We start from the raw sequence: 20,926 nt of genomic DNA on the forward strand, positions 1-20,926 counted from the left end.
TGTGTCTGTGTGTCTGTGTGTGTATCTGCGTGTATATAAGTCATATGCTACCGTCACCGGCAGAAGTCGCGTACGCTATAACGGACACACGGACGCTGTGTAGCGAAAGCCAATGTGCGAACTAGACGTCGAAATCGAATCAAGGAGAGCTTGCATTAACGGTTATTTCGGCGCTAATCAATGGACTGCGACTACGTAAAATAGTCCTTCAGAATGGCTCAATTATTATTAGGAAGAACGGATTGGCGAACGTGATGTATTTGCTTAAATTGCCGCCGATGTGAGATCGCGTTATATTAGGCGAACGATTTAATATGCTCGAAAACTTATTGGATGGCTTCCAAAACCTGCAAGTTATTTCGAATAATAGCTGAAACTTCTATTAATAATGACTAAAATTGACACATTGCGGTGGCGAGGGTGTAAAGTATTATTAGAGCATTATCGCCTTATCTGCAACACACGTGTAACGCGTTAAATTACATTTTTACAGTATAAAAGCCGAAAATTTGTATTGTGCGCGTGATGAATTTTCATAATTTAAATAAACATTTTTTATTCATTCATTTCTTTCAAAATTCCCGTAATTATGTACCTTAATAATGAATTATTATTTATTAGCATTAATAAATAACAAAAGCTCTATTTATTTTTAAGTTAATAAATGTATTTCAGGCTTACGACGATAATTCATTTGAAAAATGAGTCCATCATTTTCATATAAAATTAATATTAACTACTTTTTAAGAAAATTTTCTAAAATGATCATAAATCTCTATATATGTATGGATATTTTATTCATTGTGAATTCAGTAATATTAACGATAATTAAAGCATATGTATAAAATTAAAAATTTTTTAAAATAACTATTAACGATCGACGTATTAACTGAATTGTTATACCTTTGCATTTTGTGAAATTAGCTGATATAAAAGTAGTTAGTTAAAGTTAGTAAATAAAAGTTAGTAAGATACCATAAAAGCCTTAAAAATTTCTTATAAATAGCTAAGAAGTTTTAACGTAATTATTTGATGTAAATTTTTAATATTACACTTTTGCTATTATTTTGATTGTAACATTCGATGAAGTAACAATAAAAATAATGCAAATAAATATTTATTACCTACATTATATTATATGATCAATAATATATAATTTAATTATTCGTGTAAAATGTTGAATTTTCATTGAAAAAGAAAACAGTATATGATATATACATAATTTAGAATGAACTTTCAATAGAAATTGCACAGTTATTACGTTATTTACATCGACGTAAAACATTTTTGTCATTATATTTTCTAATGTCATCCGAAAGTTTTTTACGTTACGTAGAAATTTTATTTGTTTAATCTTGTTAATTGATATATGAAAATGTTGAATTTTATAGAATGAAGTAAAGTTTGTTACCAATATATGCAAAGCATCAATCATTTTAAGTGCTAAAATTTTACATGGATGTATACTTTGTAGATATTTTTACATCCTTTAATTATAGCCACTTTGACAATATTACTAAATATAAAATATTCAATATTTGATGCATTAAAATTTTTAATAAAATCGAATGTACATCTTCAATTACATAATATATTAACATGCATATTAACGTTGAATTATATATATAAAAAAAAAAAACAAAGAAAATCTTCCAAATCATAGAGTCTAATGTTTTTACAATAAATATCAGGATTTTCAGGAGTCTTTTACTCCACGACAACTACTATTATACTATTTTTGCAAACGCTTTCAACGCGCGTATACCGCTTTACTATGTGCGAACGACTACACTGTAATAAACTTATATATATATATATATATATATATATATATATATATATATATATATATATAACTTATATGCACATGGAAATAAGCATTTTATTCCTATTAATAGCTTAATGGCTGAATCCGAATATGTAGGTATTATAATATGAGCTAAATACAAATATTTAATAATGTTTTAATGAGGCTACTTTTATCTCTTAATTTTTCAAGTTTTACATTTTTTCTCAAGGGCATTATTTGCGAAATTAGAAATCAAAATTTTTGACGCAGTGTAGATTAAAATTATATTAATGATAAACCTTAATGAATAAATTATTCACCTAGAAATGCTTTTACATTTACATATACCATTATATAATATGCCGTATATACACTTGAATCGGGTAGGTATTTATATAAGAAACGTCATGCCTAATGAAATTTCTGGATATCTCTTATATTTATGAATTTCTGTTTACTACAGATAAACTCAGGATGGTCCCTTGGGCCGGTGCTTTGTGACATGTGGACCAGTAGTGACGTCCTCTGCTGCACGGCCTCAATATTACATTTGGTGGCTATCGCCGTCGACAGATATTGGGCTGTCACCGACCTAAATTATATACAGGTCAATTAATGACATTGCACTGCATATATATTAGTTATAGATATCCTTAGCATCCATAATCAACCAACCCATGAGCTTCTTCTTCTTCTTTTTTCTTTTTTTTCAAACAATTACTCACCTCTCAAAGGTTTTTCGTTTTCCACCACGATGTGGTGAATTTTGAATTTCGACGCGAGTTTCGAAATTCTTAGCTTTTCCATTATTTATTCATCAAAGTGCGGCAGTTTATTTTCCGATGGACGCAGTATTGATTACAAGCTTCAAAATGCAATTACCTTTATTTTATTTTATTTATTTATTTTTTTTTTTCTAAAATACTTCGTACGAAAACATTTAATATTGAATTTTTAATGGAGAAATATTTGTCGCAATAACAAAAAAAAAAAAAAAAAAAAAAAAAAAAAAAGTTTGATCTTTATATAGATTTGAATTATTTTTATTTTCAATGGTTAATCAAATATTCCATATATTAATTTTTTGAAACGATAAATACGTTAGAAGAATAATTCTTCTTTGTTTCTTAATTTTTTTTTTTTTTTTTTTTTTTTTTTTTTTTTTTCTGGTGCTACATAATAAGTACAAGCAGTTTTTTTATTGCTCCAATCTCACCTTTAGCTATCATCGTGTGCAAAAATAGCATGAAAATTAATAAGATGCTAAAAATTTAATTCACCTCGATATTTTTGTATTCTCTATGACTTATTTTTTATTAATTGTTTTTATGATTTTTACTTTTAGAATAATAATAATTGCATCAATAAGAATAATAGAATAATCGCAGCATGCCTTCATGATTATATCAATTGTCGCTCATTGATTCTGTATTACACTTACAATTGTACGAATCAGTGACTTTTGATTTAAACGAGCTATTATAAATTAAAAAAAAAAAAAAAAGTAATAGCGAGTAAACTAGCAGTGTAAAAATATCTTGTCACTTGGCAGATCAAATGATCTAGGACTATATAAAATTTAAAAGTGTGGCAAGCGAGAGCTTGTAACTTGTAAATAATAAACACGAAAATATTACGATGAGATTTTTCTTGTCCGAACGAAAAAGAGTAGTACTCGTTCCCTCATACAAAACATCGATGCCTCCAAACACTAATCGACTCTTTCTTCAACTTTATTAAATGCCCGAGCGACATAATCAAAGAGGCGAAATCAAAGTTCCGTTAGCGCCCTACTCTCTCGAATATTCTGACATGTCCACCTGTAAGCTTTATAAAACGAAGGAGAAAAGAAAGAAATTTAAAAAAATGGAAGCCAGAAAGAAGGACTGACCGTATGCCCATAATAAGTCAATACTCTTTTGCATCAGTGAGAAAGGAAGGAGTGACAGCAATTGACATACTCCACGCACGTTCAACTCTATCTGCATGCAGATACAATAGCCGTGATAGAAAGTGAAATTTAACGCGCGAAGATTTATTTGTTTCGAATCGTTCTTGAAAGCCTCTATGAAATAAATGGTGAAGTGCTGTCGAGGCGATGTAGTTTTTATGCAGTTTTTATAGTGGAGTTTTTACGGCTTAAAGAACGAGGGAACTCTTGAACGTCGGAATTTTAAGGAAAATAAATAGATATAAATCAATTCATTACTCTCCTTAAATTTAGTCAAATGATGTTTTTATTTATATTAATTTCAAACTTTTATCGTCATTAATGCCTTATCCACTTAAAATTTCTTACTAACAGGAGCCCGTGCCAATACCAAATCACTTCTTTCTGCATAAATATAAGAATTATAAATTTGTGCGCATATTTTAATTGTAAGTATTATTTGATTAAAGTATTATTTTAGAAAAATTGTTTTTGAATAGAATTTATGTAATTTATTATATTATGTTGTAATTAAATGGTAAGTATGTGAAGTATGCTATTCAAGTCATATTTTGCATATCTTAATTGACTTGATATTGAAATTATTGGCAATTAATTATTATTGAATACTATTAATGAGTATTGAACGCATGTAATTAGATACCGTAAAATTTCTTCTAACTATTTATGACAAAAATTGATCATCACTGTATGACAAAACAATGTAAATAATTTATAGGGACTTTACAAATCAAGAAAGTTTGGTATAAGTAAAGCATATTAAGCTTTATAAAGACTTTTCAGATTATACAATAATTTTGCTCTCATAGCTCTGATATTGCGTACATAATAAATGAATACGGCAATTTTATTTTCATTTAAAAAATTGAGATTTAAATTTTTGTTAATTCGATAATGATTTTATAAGCAAAATGGACCATGTGATTAGAGTCTCTTAACTGCCAGTTACCTGCTTTGCAATTCTCTGAAAGTTCACTTACAAATTCGCGGAATTTCTAAGCTCAAAATATGCTGCTTTCTCCATTCTTTCTACAAATTGCTTTTCTTCTTCTTTTTTTTTTTTTTTTTTTTTTTAATCAAACTTGTCTCTGTTAGTAATATTAGCAGCTTGGAGGAGCTCAATAAAGATCATATTGGAATTACATCCATTATCGCATAGCACGAGAACGTTAAGAATGTGCCCTTTAATTGCTGCATTAAGGAATACAGGAGTTTAATGAATTCTGCTAGTTCTTTATTTACAGATGTACGGAATTATTGAGAAAGAATTGTACAAGAAAGGAGGGGAAAAAATGAAGGTTAAAAGTAAAAAAGAAACATAAACGTTAATTTCACTTTGTACGAGAAAATAACTAATTTGTGCCATGGCTAGACCGACAATGGTATTATCGATAATCAAACGTTAACGACAGATTAAAAAGATGATCAAGATGCTAGAAAGTCCGTAAAAGACATTTGAAATATTCCAATCTTCCATAGTTTATTTGCGTTGATGTATCATTATATATTAAATTTCTCAAGTCAATTTTTTCTTCAGTTATATTTTTACGTTTATTTGTCCTTCTCCCTTTTTCAAACTCCCTCGCGTCCTTGATTCATGACATTTTTACCGACATTGTATTTTAAGAATTTTTATATGGATCAAATAATTGTTAGAAAACTAATATTTTCTCAAATAATATTGACTTTACGAATATAAATATTTGTTTGTAAAATGAGTGTTTACGGAAGAGGGAGAAAGTGTTTAATAATTATGTTCTGATCTAAGTTTCTATTTATACATTATCTCCAACATTCCATCAAATGAAGTGGTCCTTAAGATATTTATTTTCAACTGGGGTGGAAAAAGTAATCCATCCTATTATTAGAATCAAGTTCTCGGTCACTTCTTCCAAACCTTGTTAGTAAAGCAAAATACGTTTAGACTCGCCAGAAAAAAGTCGCGATTGGTTGGAATTCAGTCGACAATTCGTGTGATAAATTCAAAATCTAGTGTTACTCCAATAGAAAATAAAAGAAACGTCCCTCTCCATAGCCTCTATTTATATGAATATATACATGCGTGTGTGCGCGCGTGAGTGTGCGTGCGTATACATGTTTATATAGATCTAGTCGAAGGAGTCTATGCATATATATTTATTTGATAAAAAAAAAAAATTCTTACGCTTGGAGTAGAAGAAGCAGCTGGATAAAGGAGTATGAGCTGTATATATATAAATATATATATATATATATATATATATATATATATATATACATAGGGTGGGTGTGTGTGAAGTGGGTGAATGTGAATTGAGTGGCTCTCAATATCTTCGCCCTCGTCTTTGGGGAAAATCGAGGGAGAAGGCCGCCAACGACGCATCATATATATCGATAACAGACTATCCCTACATAATACATATACATGCCATTACACCAGCCAATGCATTCCTACAATTACATATCCATAGTAATATGCATGTAGACATCGAGGTCATTACATATTATTTAAAGATTATATAATCGTGCTTATGTTTATGTAAACATATATCTGGGAATTGTTTGTGATTGTATCGAAACGTCTGTATTATGATCCCTTTAAAGGTAAATATTTTGTTGAATATTTTTCTCTCCTTTCTCTAATATGATTTTGAAATTTCTTGAATTCATCATTATATTTTCCTTAGATTTCTTATTCTCTTATCAATATTCCTTTCATCAGCACATATTTTTCTACATACAAGCCAAATGCATGCATTCTGCATAATCGTTTCCATTGAATAAATATTTTAGCTTTAAGTTTATATAGATTAAAATTCATATCAGCAGAGTTTTAAAAATTCAATTGGAAATATAATTTCCTTCGAATGGAAGATCTTAATTAATTATTTCCTTACTTTATTATTAGTATTATTTGGAAATAATAAAGTATAAAAATTAATTAATGTTTAGTTACGAAATTAGTAAAAGTATTGAATAGATATATAATGTTTGGATTTTTATTATATTTATTTAGAAATTACGGACAATTACTTTTACTTTTATTATCATTACATTTACTACAAAAGCATCTTGTTATCGAGTACACATTTTTTCAATGTTTCTACTATTCAACGATGCATACACGCTAATTTTTATGTAAAACGTAACTTTGATCATTTAACGTAACTTAATTTTAGTTATTTTTTATTAAAAGTCTATATAAATAAGAAACATTCAAGTAATTAGTTGAATGAAAAGAGTAAATATAAAGGTTTGACTTTCAAAGATCAAAACTTCTCTTCACATAAATATTTGCAAGTATGCAGAGTTGAGAAACTGGCAAATAAAATATCTATTTGTTTTACAGTAATATTTAAGTATGCGGTTTTTTCTTCAAATAATAATTTATCCGCTGAAAAATTTAAAGATTAATTTTAGATTATTTGATCCAGCAATTATAGTCGAATTACGTAGCATTTGCAAAAAAATTTTGTTTATATATCTCGGTACACGTGTGAGTGTGTGTACATATATACATATATATATATACATATATATATATATATATATATATATATATATATATATGTGTGTGTGTGTGTGTGTGTGTGTGTGTACTTAAGTGGCAAACAAAATTTCAACGTAATATTTATATAGACGTGGCTGAGCTATTGGTTTTCCAAAAAAGCTTTAAAGATAATCTGGCAGCTTCATAGATAGCTTTATGGATTTGTAATGGGCTATACGAAAATACTTATACGTACCTAATAATAAATTGCAATATTTATCAAGATTTTTCATTAGCTTATAAAAGAAAAAAAAAAGGTAACTTCCATTTAGAGCTGAGAATTCCAAAGCGCTTTAAGATAATGCAAGTTACACTACGTGGGACGATTCCTTTGTTCGACATTGCAATTTGCATAATGTAATATACCACCGCATATCGCTAGATTTGCACGATAAATGGCAAATCTGCGTGTCTCGTTCCATGGCGGAATTGAAGCAGCATTGAAGGATTCAGATAAACGCAGCATGAAGGAAGAACGATGCTCGAGAGTCGGGATGATTTTTGTTCGCAGGCCCGGAACCCGCGGAGGATAGGCTGCTTAGTGGTGACCGTGTGGGTGGTGTCGCTCGGCATATCACTGGCGCCTCAGCTCGGCTGGAAGGATCCAGGATACTTGGATCGCATCGCCGACGGAAAGTGCCTGGTGTCGCAGGATCCCGCGTATCAGGTAAGCGTCGGTGCGGCTATAAAATGAGGGTTGGGGGCCGTTGGCTGAGCGTCACTAGGGGGGCCGGGGGAGAGGGCGGGATAAAGGTAAAAATGGCGAAGTGGAGGTTGAAATAAAATTTATTTGCGGAGAACTCGAAAGGCCAAGGGGAATGCAGAGAGGGAGTTTGTGGGTGTAAAGAAGTCTCTGAAGAAGCCAGTGGTAAGGCACTGGAAGTAGGGGGGAGTAGTATAGGAATGGGGCTAGATCATAAAAGCAGGCGTCGATTTTCTTTTTTATTGGTGAGCAGAGACAATGGGGGATCGCGTAGATCCTTTCCCGAAGTCTTTTTCCTTTTTAAGTATATACGTATAGAAAGGCACTGGCTCGTGCAAGAGTACCTCTCTACTTCATTCTCATTCTCTCTTTCTCTTTCTTTCTCTCTCTCTCTCTCTCTCTCTCTCTCTCTCTCGCTCTCTCTCGCTCGTTATACTTTTTCTCGCGATTCGGACGAGGTAAAGGTAAATATATTTGCTGGTTTTCTTCGGTCTGACACGATCGATTGCATGATCACCAACTGACCACTTTCATCTATCAGCGGCGGAAGCACGCCTTGGAAATTCTCATAAAGCGGCAAATCATTTTATTGACTGAAAATTTAGCTCGATGAGCCATTTGCTCTTGTTTCTTTTTTTTTCTTTTTTTTTTTTTTTTATTATGGAGAAGGAGAAAATCGAGTTGTAGATGAAATGCAACACATCGATCGGCTTTAATAAGAATACACGACGATAGTATGTGAGGGAGAGAGAGAGGGAGAGAGAGAGGAAGCTTTACTTATCCTACATAACGCACACTATAAACTGAAAAACTTGCCCGATTGTATTGTAAGAAGTACGATTGTGGAGCCTCGTTACACTTTTGTGTCTTATTTGGATTCAGAGAAACGTAGAAGAAGTGTAGTTTGCAAGTACTTTGTTGAGTTTTTTATTTATATTTTATAGAACAATTTGGATCATCTTATAGTTTTGTAAAACTTTGCACTATTAAAATCGAAGTTTTCTCATAATATTGATCATATCGATTTTCATGAAATTGTCATAAATTGTTTAAATTTTACAAGAATTTGCGAGTACTTAATAATAACAGTGATAAAGTTTCGACTTTATTGAAACTTCAGCTCTTTGTTTTTTTTTATAATTCATTGATATATATATTTACCTTAATTTTTATCAAGTTTCGTACTTGGCAGTGCAATAAATGTATCGTACAATTGGTTCAATATAATTCCATCAAACAAATGAGAATTGGTTGATGAAAGTGCAATTTCTTTTAATACCAAAGCTATTCAATGTAAAAATAAAATCATCCAATCAAAGCAATTATAAATTATAAAAATAATTTAATCATTGTTTCCAATTAGTTACCACTCGTACCTTTGAGGCTGCTTTTTTCTTTTTTGCCTTAGTCGTGAGAGATAAAGATCTTGCAGATGTGAGCTCAGAGTCATAATCTAATTTGTGTACGTAGATTCTTAAGTAAAATGCGAACGACCGCGGTAGTGGGACGCGGTGTAAGAGAGAGCGGAACTTGGTTCCGTCCTTGCAGCCGGCCTATCCATCTTCTATAAAGTTCTCGCAGTGTAAATAAGGTCATTAGTCAGAGAAAGCTGCTGATTGGCGAGGGTGCTTTACTCGCTCGCTCGAGCCACGCTGTTGCGAGTAGTCGGAGAGATAGTTGATAAAAAGTAGGCTCCGTCTAAATAAATCGTTCCGATGCAAAAGGAAAAGGAGAGGGGAACTCTGTTGCTCTTAGCTGTCGAGTGACAAACTAACGTATCGAGTGTTGCTGTTCCGATAGCAATCAAATTATCAGCAATCACCGTATGCTTCTTTGGCCATTTTGCTTTCTATTTTTATCTGAAATTTATTCGTAATAGGGAGAAGGCGCGAGTCTCGATATCAATAGTTAAAATTCTGACGCCTTCGTGCGCCCACAACGTCAAATCAATAATCAGAATTAAAAATATAAGGGTAGTTTGCATTTTGCACATTCCTATTTACTTTTATGTATTTATATGCGGGTAAGTGCATTTGAAGGTAAAATAATCGCTTGAAATACATTGCTACTGCGCATCTTAAAACTTATATGTCTTTATTAATAATTTCAATCATTTATTTGTCAAAGATCCTTGTAAGTCTCTGCTCGGGACATTGAAATACTTTTATCGATTTCTTTCATATTTTATCAAGCTTTAAAATTAAAATCATTTGTAAAGTCTCGATGGGCTATGTACACGTAAAAATTTATAAATCAAAGAGTTTGGACTTTCATTCGGGACAGTTTAATGTCGCGTCATTTATAAATCGCTAATTTTCCATCAACGTTACGCGCCTTGGATACCCGAACTAATTAAGGACTTTCAAATGCAAATATTTTTAATAAACACAGCTAGTATGAAAATGATCCCGCCTTGTGTTTGTTACTTAACAATTAATGCTAACGATCGATAATTAACATGTACACGACAAAATATGCGTGTGTGCGAAAGTTAGTATAAACGCGATTCTACGCATGCAAATACGCAGGCGTACGAGTAAAAGGCGGACCATTTTGAATGTTAAGAAGGTGGATAGGGGGAGAGGTAACGGAGCGGAAATGGAGGGGGGGGGGGGGGGGAATGCGGTGAAGCGAGTTTAAGGGAACAACCGCTGATAATGCGCCTCGTAGTAACAAGCTTCTGCTTGGCGTGAGGGGGTAAAGGGATGGTAGAGGAGGACTCCGAAGAAGCTAAACTGGCTTTTTGTTTCATGTTGTACCGGATCAAGCTTGGCTGAGAGAATCAGAAGTCTTCGTTTTCTCTGTGGCTCGACGGGAGTTTGCTTCGCGCTCTGATTTCCTCGATGAGCCCATTGTTACAGCCAAATGTATTATGCCCGTATTTTCCGCGAAGATATAACAAACATTACATTTTCTTGGGAACGTAAAAGCAGCTTCGTAAATTTCTGCAAAACCCTTGTCTTAGGCTCGGTTCTTTACACTCGCGCATTTATGCGCATTAGTATGCCATTCGCCTTAAAACGATATTGTGTAAGACATTTACTGCATTTTCAATTGCCGTTCATGTAGAGGCAAATTAGTGTAAAATTACGAGATAAAAAGGCATTGGTCGTTGTGCTGATTTTCATTATAATTATATATATATATATATATATTATACCAATTATCAAAATAATATGTATGATGGCTTATATTGACAGAGCTTTTGAATACATAATCATTAAAAATTAATTTATATTCTTATATTCTATTTTTATGTTCGTTTTAATTTATCTTTGTAATTGACGAGCTACTACTCTTCAAAATATTATATAATTGTGTGACTGCGATGGGTTAAAAAATGAATTAATACGAAGTAATATAATTATTATGAAAATTGAAGGGAACGTATCGCTATTACAGTAAGAAATAGTATCCAAAATTTTTAGAAGCTCTGTAATTCGTGATTATAAGGGGATAATTTTAAATAAAGTCAATGTAGTTTTAAAGTAAGCTCAATGTCTCGATAAGAAGATAGTGAAAAGTCATCACTTTTTAATTGACTAAAAAAGTAAAAATTATGTATTTGTAATTTGGCTAAATGATTAATAAGTAAAAAATCCATATTATGAAAAGTAAATTTGTATATAAAAGTGAGTAAAAAGATCGTGGTAACAAGTTCAAACAATTTGTAAATTAAATATAATCTACAGTCCCAGCGATCTTATCCATATAGTAATAACGACACTTTATCGGGACTATAGTAAAAAAAATAAATAAATAATTATAGTTACTGTAGCGAATTTTTCGTTCCGTCAACGAGATAAATCTGCCTATGCTACAGTCAAAGAAAAAAAACTTCTCATCACTAGTTAACCTCTCAGCTGATAAAATTAAATGTTTGTTTCATCGATTCAGATATTTGCGACATGCGCTACATTTTACCTGCCGCTCCTAGTCATTCTCTTCCTATACTGGAGGATATTCCAGGCAGCTAGAAGACGAATTCGAAAACGTCCTGGAACGACCATACAACCACCGCGAGAACGTCGAGGAATCTTAAGGCTCAAAAGAAGGTTATATTAAACTTATATTTCTCTTAATAATCCATGATTATAGTTATGTAAGGGCAGTGTGTTCGACAAGTGAAACGTTTAGAGGTGGCCAAGCTGCATTCGCTTTATAGTGCACCGTGGAGTTAGGGAAGTAGCAACGCCCATACGAAGTCAAACGCGAAGTGGAATTAGTGAGAAGTAGTAATAGTTGGTCTTGTCGAGTGATCTACGTAGTCGTAGCAAGTAGTAAAGTTGCTGTCCGCTCAGTCAACTCCCAAGACTTTCTCTCAATTGAATTAGATTAGTGCTTCTGTCTTTTGTAAGAGATAAGAAAACTTATTTGCGCCTTAATCAGCGCTTGTATTCGATACGACCTTTTAATTAAAAAAATTCAGAGTATATCTTGTATTAAAGGATTTTTAGTACTAATTAATCATAATAGTCATAAGAGATATATTGTTTACGCGAATGAATATAAGATATTTTAAGAAGACGAGGAATAATTGAATTATTCGTCCAATATAATTAAATGATTGTGCTTTATTGTATCAATATTAATGAAAATTTTTATCACGTACTAATTATTTAATTTTCTTTACGCATTGTATATGGTGATAAGTTAACCAGCAAATAACCAATAAAATTGCTCGTTTCTACATTCACATGCATATTACATTCAACTTAAGTTCATAATAAATTTTTAATAAACTTTTTATGTTTAGCATCACAACTCTATATTATTTAATATATTTTACGAGTGCAGTATTTATCGATTGCCTTATTACCAATATTATTGTAATTATGACATTGTATTACCAATTAAAATTCAGATATATTGTATTAAAGTGTTTCAAAATATCATTATTGGTGATTTATATGATTACGATTATATCGTAAAATTATTGTAATTGTTAAATTGAAACTTATGGAAGCTAAAGTCTTGTTATTAACAATATACACGTATACACATACATATTTGGATAAATTATCACTATATATTTCAACATAGAAGATTTTTTTATTAATTTTTGATAGCATATGAATAATGATGTAGGAAATTTAATATTTTGATATGAGTGATAAATTAAAAATTGGCGTATATTTGGTTTGTAGGCATTTGCATTTAGAATAGTAACGAAGAAATTTTAAGATATGAAAAAGAACGTTTCACATAATAGATGTGGTAAATGGAGAATTCTAAAAGAACTACATTTTCGCAATAGGAGTTTCTTTTCTTTTTAAAAATGTATCATCATATCTTGTTAATAATTTTTCGCGAATTGAAACTTGTTGGTGAACGTTTGTAACAATGTTTGCAATATACCACAAAAAGTTTATTTCATTCCTCGTCTACACACACACACACATATATATATATATATTTTTTTTTTCATAAAAATGTTCGTTCTTTAGGAGAAACACAATGCGTGCATCGAGCGAATTAATTTTTATTTAATACAGAAGCACTAGATTAAGGAAAGAACAATAATTCTGTTTCCTTTGCGTAATGTGCAATTAATACGTTGTATGCCGAAGGAGTACTAAATTTTCAAACCATAATTTCATAATTACGTCGAATTAATTATAATCCAAATACTCGCACACAATTACAAACGAGCGTGAACACGCACTTGCACACGTATGTGCCATGTCTGTATAATTGGCTGTGATAATCCTAATTTATCATTAGGCTTTAATCTCAAAGTGACTAATTTACTTTAGCCGTCCCCGTGATGAAATTCGGCTGATAAAGTCACCACTTCCAATATACATCAATTGCAGCAATTTTCACAATTCAAGTCAAATAAGGTTAAATAGTCGCGAACTTTTCATCAATTAAACGTAAGGATGCTTTGCAGTTTCACAGCAATGAGATTCCCCAACGGCCGATCAATCAATTAACTATGATTTTCTGCTCACGTTCGAACAATGTTTCAAATAGTGCGAGGGAGGAGCCGACCGCCTTCACCATAACCCGCTCAACTCCCGACCACTCGTCCGCATCGCCCGAGAAGTCATCTTCCTACAACGGGGCGAATGCGGTTGTCCAGCAACATTCGGCGACGTCCGTCGGAGCGGCATCCTCGACGACAACACTGACGACGGCCGCAGCGAGCAGCTCCACGGCCTCGACGACGACGATGCTCACGCCGACCCTGAGAGCGGCACCCTCCACTCGCAAGACCCGCGAGACCATTGAGGCGAAGCGGGAGCGCAAGGCCGCGAAGACCCTGGCCATCATCACCGGTGCCTTCGTCGCCTGCTGGCTGCCCTTCTTCCTCGTCGCCCTCCTCCAGGCCGTCTGCGCCCCTTGCGAGCCCCCCGACCTCGTCGCCAGCGTTTTCCTTTGGCTGGGCTACTTCAACAGCACCCTCAACCCTGTGATCTACACGATATTCTCGCCCGAGTTCCGGCAGGCCTTCAAGAGGATTCTGGGTGTCGGCTCGAGACCTGTGCGCTGACCCGATGCGCCCTCTCCCCCACGTAAGACTCGAAATCCTCGATCGACCCTCTTCTGTCCATTGATCCCGCAGGCGCGACTCCACGAGCGATTTCCTTTCGCGGTCCACTTCGTTTAGCTGTCGCCGTTGAATATCAAAGGCTCGGAAACCACTTGGTCCAGCTCTCTCGGTTGGTCCTTAACTTCATTCGGCCGCATTATCTTCGGGCGAGTTGCCGCTCGTATCGAGAGTTGTTATTTCAGCGCTGCTCCCGAGTTAGAGCGTGCCGGGAGATCTTTTAACGTGATCGCATTTTATTAAAGAGTATAAATTTTTATGAGTTTGACCCGTCTATTGTTGCAATTGGCAGAAATGGTTGTAAATCAAATCGACATTTTTACTTTTGCGCGTTAAAATTCCGGCTTATTTTGATCGATCTCTACGGTTGGAGCATCCCGTCCACGGGAAAATGCAAAATGCCAGAGAGATATTCCATTTTGCAATTAAGCTTTACGATAAAAATCAAACGATGCCTTACATAATTTAAAAATTTTTTTAAATATACATTTACTTATAATGTGCATTTAAATAATTCATTCGAGGAAAATTTAAGCCGATATTTCCCTATTTCTTATTTCTTTTTCAACATTCTCAACAATCAAATTTGACTTTTTATGCAAATTTATAGCTCCGAAGATTTTTTAAAAATACATTCATCGTACAGCTCTTCTCATTTATCCACTTTTACTCGGTTTCAATAATTAACTCAGCGTTTAATTCAACGTCTACTTTAGTTGAGGAGTTTTTGATATTTTTCTTAAAATTGCCTTGTTACTTATTTTGAAATACGAGCTAAAAAGTTGAATAATAAATGATTATATTTAATTTATAAGCCCTATCGGAGAGAAAATTCCATTCTCCTACTGTTTTTTAAAATGCAAATGTGAATTTAAATTTCATCTTAGTATTGGATGCATGCATCGATTTACCTTAACTGTGTGTTTAATAAATCTTGAAAGATAATATAAAAATTAGCCGCGCAACTTCAATTAAACTAATCTTTCGATAAAGTATATTTTGCATATAACATCCATAGAATTGTAGGTCAATTGCAAATTATAAATCTAAATTACCGTATACATAATTTAAGCATTAGTTTGTATATATATATATGATGTGTGTGTGTTCGCGCGCATACACATACGTGTGTGTATAAGCGTCATTAAACGTATTTCCAAAAGAAAAACGAAAAAAAGAAAAAGAAAAGATACGTTGCATTGTCGTTATAATTTGCGCTCCCATTAAAAAGTAAAGGCATTCAAAATATAGCAATTAACAAAGTGATTACATAATAACTAAAGCGGGACTCTCGCTCTACATAATTATTTGACATAATTTACCGATGCAACTTGCAAAATTGTTGAACGTAACGGGCGAAGGCCAAGGCATTAGGAGCCATTATCAGTTAGGGAGCACAGACGCTATTGGATATTTTGAGAAAGTGAAAGCCCGGATAACCGACGGAATTTAATGATCCGTCGCACATATGCATGCGGCGTGGAAAGATTATTGGCCAAATATTTTTCACGGGCCTTATCGCAATGGAATTTCGAGCCAAGGTACGCGCACGATCAGCCATTCGCCGATTAATTTTGCGCGCGCAAATTGACTTCCTCGTTACCAATGTACCCTTCGTACAATTCCCTTTGTCCTTAAAACGCCTTCGCCCTACATTCTCAACATGGCCAATTAATAATATTCATCCAAAGAATCAGCTAATGAACGGTTCGCGCTCAATTAGCCGTACCATTCGACGGCACAATTTCATTTATGCTTAAAAGATCCCATTGGCTGGAGAATGTCCACACGATTCTACAGAGATTAGTGCGGATTATGGGTTGCGCGCAATCTCCGCTATTTCATTGATTTAGGAGGTAAAGCGTGCTCGGGGAGTATCGTTGCCATAATAAGGAAGGCGAGGAGGTTTTTGCGATCTTCCAGCTGCAACTAGAACCTTCGTTCAGCGCTGAAGATAAGTTTTCGTTGGACGGACGGTACGCAATTTTATCCTATAGATATTCGTTGATTTTCAATGACTTTACCCTAACGCCGACCTTCATTATGCAAATCATTCTCGTGGACAAGGGATTTTTCAAAATTTGAGAAAGTTTGTAAAGAAGAAGCGTAAGGATATTTGTGCGAAGTTTCTGTTTTGAAATTACAAGGATTCGATGATCTCGTCAACATGTTTTTCTTTTCTTTTCTTTTTTTTTAATTAAAGTTGCTTTGAAAATTTTAAAGTTCCTCGATAAATGGAAAAACGGTTTTGCAAAATTTTTACTTAAAAAACACGCGCTCTTATTTATTTAACAAGCATGTCAATTACAAAGTAAATTAATTTCGTCGAGCATAGTATTTATTTTTCGAGATGTATTTTTTACTACTACAATGAGCATCCGACTTTGCGCAAAGTTTGAAGTAGATAAATTAAAAGTTAACGAACAAAAAGCTTCGTTCCATACTTCAAGTATTTAAGTGCAGGATAACATAAGTGAAACAATTATAACTTAACACGAAGTGCATGAAGTATATTCAAATTTTTTTTTAATTTTTTTTGAAAATATTTCATCTGATAAGTATGATGTCTTGTATTGGAATTCAATTAATCATGTATTTTTAAATTCAATTATATTTACAATTCATTATTACGTTATTAGGTTAAGAAATAAATTTTAACGGAACTCTTTTAATAAATCGAGTCACAACATAAATATTTGCAAATACTTATTTACTTTTGGCGAGGCTGTCTTCTGTATTTAATAATGCGAATACATGTTTAATACACGTCACTAATTACGAAAATTAAATTTAATCAATTATGAGAAAACTGATAGTAAAAATTATTGATAAAAGATGTCCTGGCTATTGTCGGTACCGCGTATAATTGAGTTTACAAGATGCGCAGATTCACGAAGCACGCGGGAATTCTCCATCCTTTTAATGCCAAAACATACTTGTACAGCTCCTCCTACTCTCTATTACCGTACATCTGTTTCATCCTTTTTTTATCCTCTATTTTTCTCCAAGTTTCATCAGCTTCACTTTATCAACATAAGCAGATAGACATTTATTTCCAATCAGTAATAATGTCGATGATTTATTAATAATTTTATATTTAAATATATATATATATATATATATATATATACATTGGAAAGGGTATAGCGAATTGTAGTGTATACTGTGTATAAAATTTATGTTTAAATATCGTATTAGGAATGTCATATCTTTTACTTGCACAATATTTTTATACGCTTTTAAAGTATTACTCCATTAAAAAAGATGCTTTTTCTAAAATGATAAAAATGATAATATGTAGTAATATTATAATACATTTATCATAGTTATGTGGAATTTTAAAAGTATTTTTATTTCTAAAATGACTCAATTGTATATCATTTTCATACAGGTAGTTCTTATTCTACATGAAATAAACCTCCGATAAAGCAATGTAAAAGTAGTTAAAATTATTTAACTGTTTATTTAATTGTTATTTACACACTTAATAATTGTAATGTTCTATAATTATTAAAATAGCAATTCCTATCAAATGCTCGTATTTTTAAGTTAACATAAAATACCACATCGCATCTTTGTATGATAAAACTTCTAGTGAAATAAATGATTAAGCATGAATAATAATAATAATAATAATAATAATATCAATGTCTCCGTACGTATTTCCGCTTGAAGTAACTAGACTATTATTTAAAAATTTGCAAATTTTATGCATACATTTACCTGTTTATTTAAAATTTCTATAATTTATGGTTTTATCAAGTATTTATGAACCTTATTATTAAAATTATAATTACGAAAACGCAATTATATCCTGAAATTTTCCGTTTGATAAAACATAAGCTATTTTTAAATAAGACAAAATTTATATCTAATATATAGACTTATTTATAGTGAAAGATATATATATATATATATATATCATAACGGATAACTTTATTTTCAAGGTACGAATAATCGAAGAGCGAATAATGTACAATGTAGCCGAATGATCGGATGTTGCCAACTGCAAGAGACATTATCTTATTAGCAGAAGATTTTTGAAACAGTATTTGAGTAACGAAGGCCAGCGCATAATTTAAAAAGTGTATAAACCATAAAATATTAAAAATATAAACACTGGATAAAGAGAGAATAATTAATGCGTTAGGAAGTCTAGATAAATTCTTTGTGCACCTATCGGAATTTGCAATTAGCGACGTTGCAACGCTACGTGGCATTGACTATTTTTTACGCGCATTGCATTACCTACGTCTTATTCTAATGCGACGCAGCATTTGATCATTACATCCTCTTTAACCTATTCTATTGCTTTTTCAAGCAACACTATAATGTACTAACGTACACTTAAATATTATTCGAGAGTAAGAGATCAATGATATAAAATATATGAGAATGAAGATATCGACCTACTACTTGAGCCCTAGAAGTGGTCGGAAGGTAATATACTGAGAAACGAGGGGGAACAAATTTCAAACTATGTGTAAAAAGGGATTGAAGGATTCACCGCGCATGCTGCGAAGGAAAATTCCATACGTAAATATTACATAAGTAAGAATCTTAGCTGACAGTTTTGTATAATAACAAAATGTATATCTGAGCACCGTGGCTAAGCAGAGTTTGCTTAATATAAATGGAAGTATACAATAACTAAAGTATTCTATTATCAGTCCTGAATAAAAATTATTATATTTCAAACTTTTATTGAATGATATTTCAATTTATTTATGAACTGTTAACAAACTGCAATTGTACGTTTTAAATTTCTTTTATAAATATAACGTTAAGAGAACTTATGACCTGTACGACAACTCGTAGTAGATTACTTTATGCATAATATCAAAATACTTCATCAAGAATAAATCTTATTCTTCTGTTGAAAAACATTGTATTTTCATTTAAAAATTATCCGTTTAAAATAAAGAGTATAAGAAGAAAAAAAAGAGAAAAAACTTTCGTTGAAACGGGCGTTAAACTTTTGAAAACAAAAACATTGTGAATTCAAAGGAGTTGGTCGTACGATAATAATACACACATTTGAAAGTTATACTGGTATAGTATTAAGTCGTTATCATAAAGAGCGCTTGTCTTAGGTAATCAATACTCGAAAAATAATTAAAACAAGCAAACAGATGAAGCCAATATTTAAGAAAATGGTAACAAGAAAATGGTAGCTATTAGTTTTTTACACATTATGTCACTCAGTTGAACCCTTAAGGGTCAAAGCAAACACGAGAAAAATTAAAAGAATTAACAATACTTTTTCAAAATATCTTCTTAATGCACGTATATTAAAATACATTCATCGCGTTATAGTTATCGCTAGTTTAAGATGCGAGGAATGTCAGTACTTAATGATATATGATATTACGAAAAGCGCAGTGGCCGCTTTTACTTTGATTAAGGCTTGGTCAGAATAATAAATTTTATCGCACAACTACATGTTGCATACTCGTAAATGTATATATATATATATATATTGCATATATATATTTATATGATGATTGTAGTTGTCTAGTTGTCTATTTACGTGTGTATCTACATGCATGTCTATATATATATATATATATATATATATATATATATATATATATATATATATATATATATACGTATATACATAGGCATGCGCATACAAAAACATATTGACAACTATTATTTATTATAAAAGAGATTGAAGAAAAATTAGTGATGTAATTATATACCACATTATCGTTCTCAATATAATATTTGACTGGAATTTTATTGATGATGATAAGAAAATTGGTAAAAGTTTAACCAGGAAGAGCTCGAGTTACTGTTTGTATATTATGCATGCAAGTGAAAAGAATTTTGATTCTACGTTGCATAATTGCCTTGGGCATATCTCATTTGTAAATACTAATGAATGTTACGTTTACTCTTAATGAATTTAATTGTTGCAGAGCCAATTACTATTTGAGAAGATAATTAATAATTAAATTATCGTGAATGCTGACGATTAATATATAATCATTAGGATCCAGGAAATTTTTCGTATGCATAAATCTGAGATTTCCCTGGTTTGTGACTTGAAATAAAATAAAAAATAATAAAAGGATATATAAATATATATGTATACTGTAACGTACGCTTCAAGAATAATGCATTGTACGAGCAAAAGTTTCGAGAGCAACAACTTCTTAAAAGTTCTAAGGCAATAATGCGTTGAAAGGCCCATTTATCGTTTAAGTACATTAATCTACTAATTCGAAGGAATATCAATTTAATTAATGCGCTTACGAAGACACCTGGGCTTACTTACGCTGACAGTTACGTCGTGTGTGGCTCACATTAAATTATAAAAGAATAAAGCATATATACGTATTACGACATCCCTCTGGTATTACACTTACAATATTTGCTACTTATATGTACAAGTG

At 32.1% G+C, this 20,926-nt stretch overlaps 1 protein-coding gene across 1 annotated transcript in view; it reads left to right on the forward strand.

Moving 5' to 3' along the window:
• LOC105364560 (5-hydroxytryptamine receptor-like) overlaps positions 1 to 18,856 on the forward strand; it is a 94,881-nt gene extending 76,025 nt beyond the window's left edge. Inside the window, exons 4-8 of the mRNA XM_011502522.1 lie at positions 2,253 to 2,396; positions 7,781 to 7,936; positions 11,870 to 12,027; positions 13,949 to 14,490; positions 18,473 to 18,856. Coding sequence (XP_011500824.1) covers positions 2,253 to 2,396; positions 7,781 to 7,936; positions 11,870 to 12,027; positions 13,949 to 14,468 — 978 coding nt within the window. The 3' untranslated portion in view covers positions 14,469 to 14,490; positions 18,473 to 18,856. The remainder of the gene's footprint in view (positions 1 to 2,252; positions 2,397 to 7,780; positions 7,937 to 11,869; positions 12,028 to 13,948; positions 14,491 to 18,472) is intronic.
• The last annotated feature ends 2,070 nt before the right edge of the window (positions 18,857 to 20,926 follow it).

The sequence above is a fragment of the Ceratosolen solmsi genome, unplaced genomic scaffold (genome assembly GCF_000503995.2).
Source record: "Ceratosolen solmsi marchali unplaced genomic scaffold, CerSol_1.0 scaffold39, whole genome shotgun sequence".
NCBI lineage: Eukaryota > Metazoa > Arthropoda > Insecta > Hymenoptera > Agaonidae > Ceratosolen > Ceratosolen solmsi.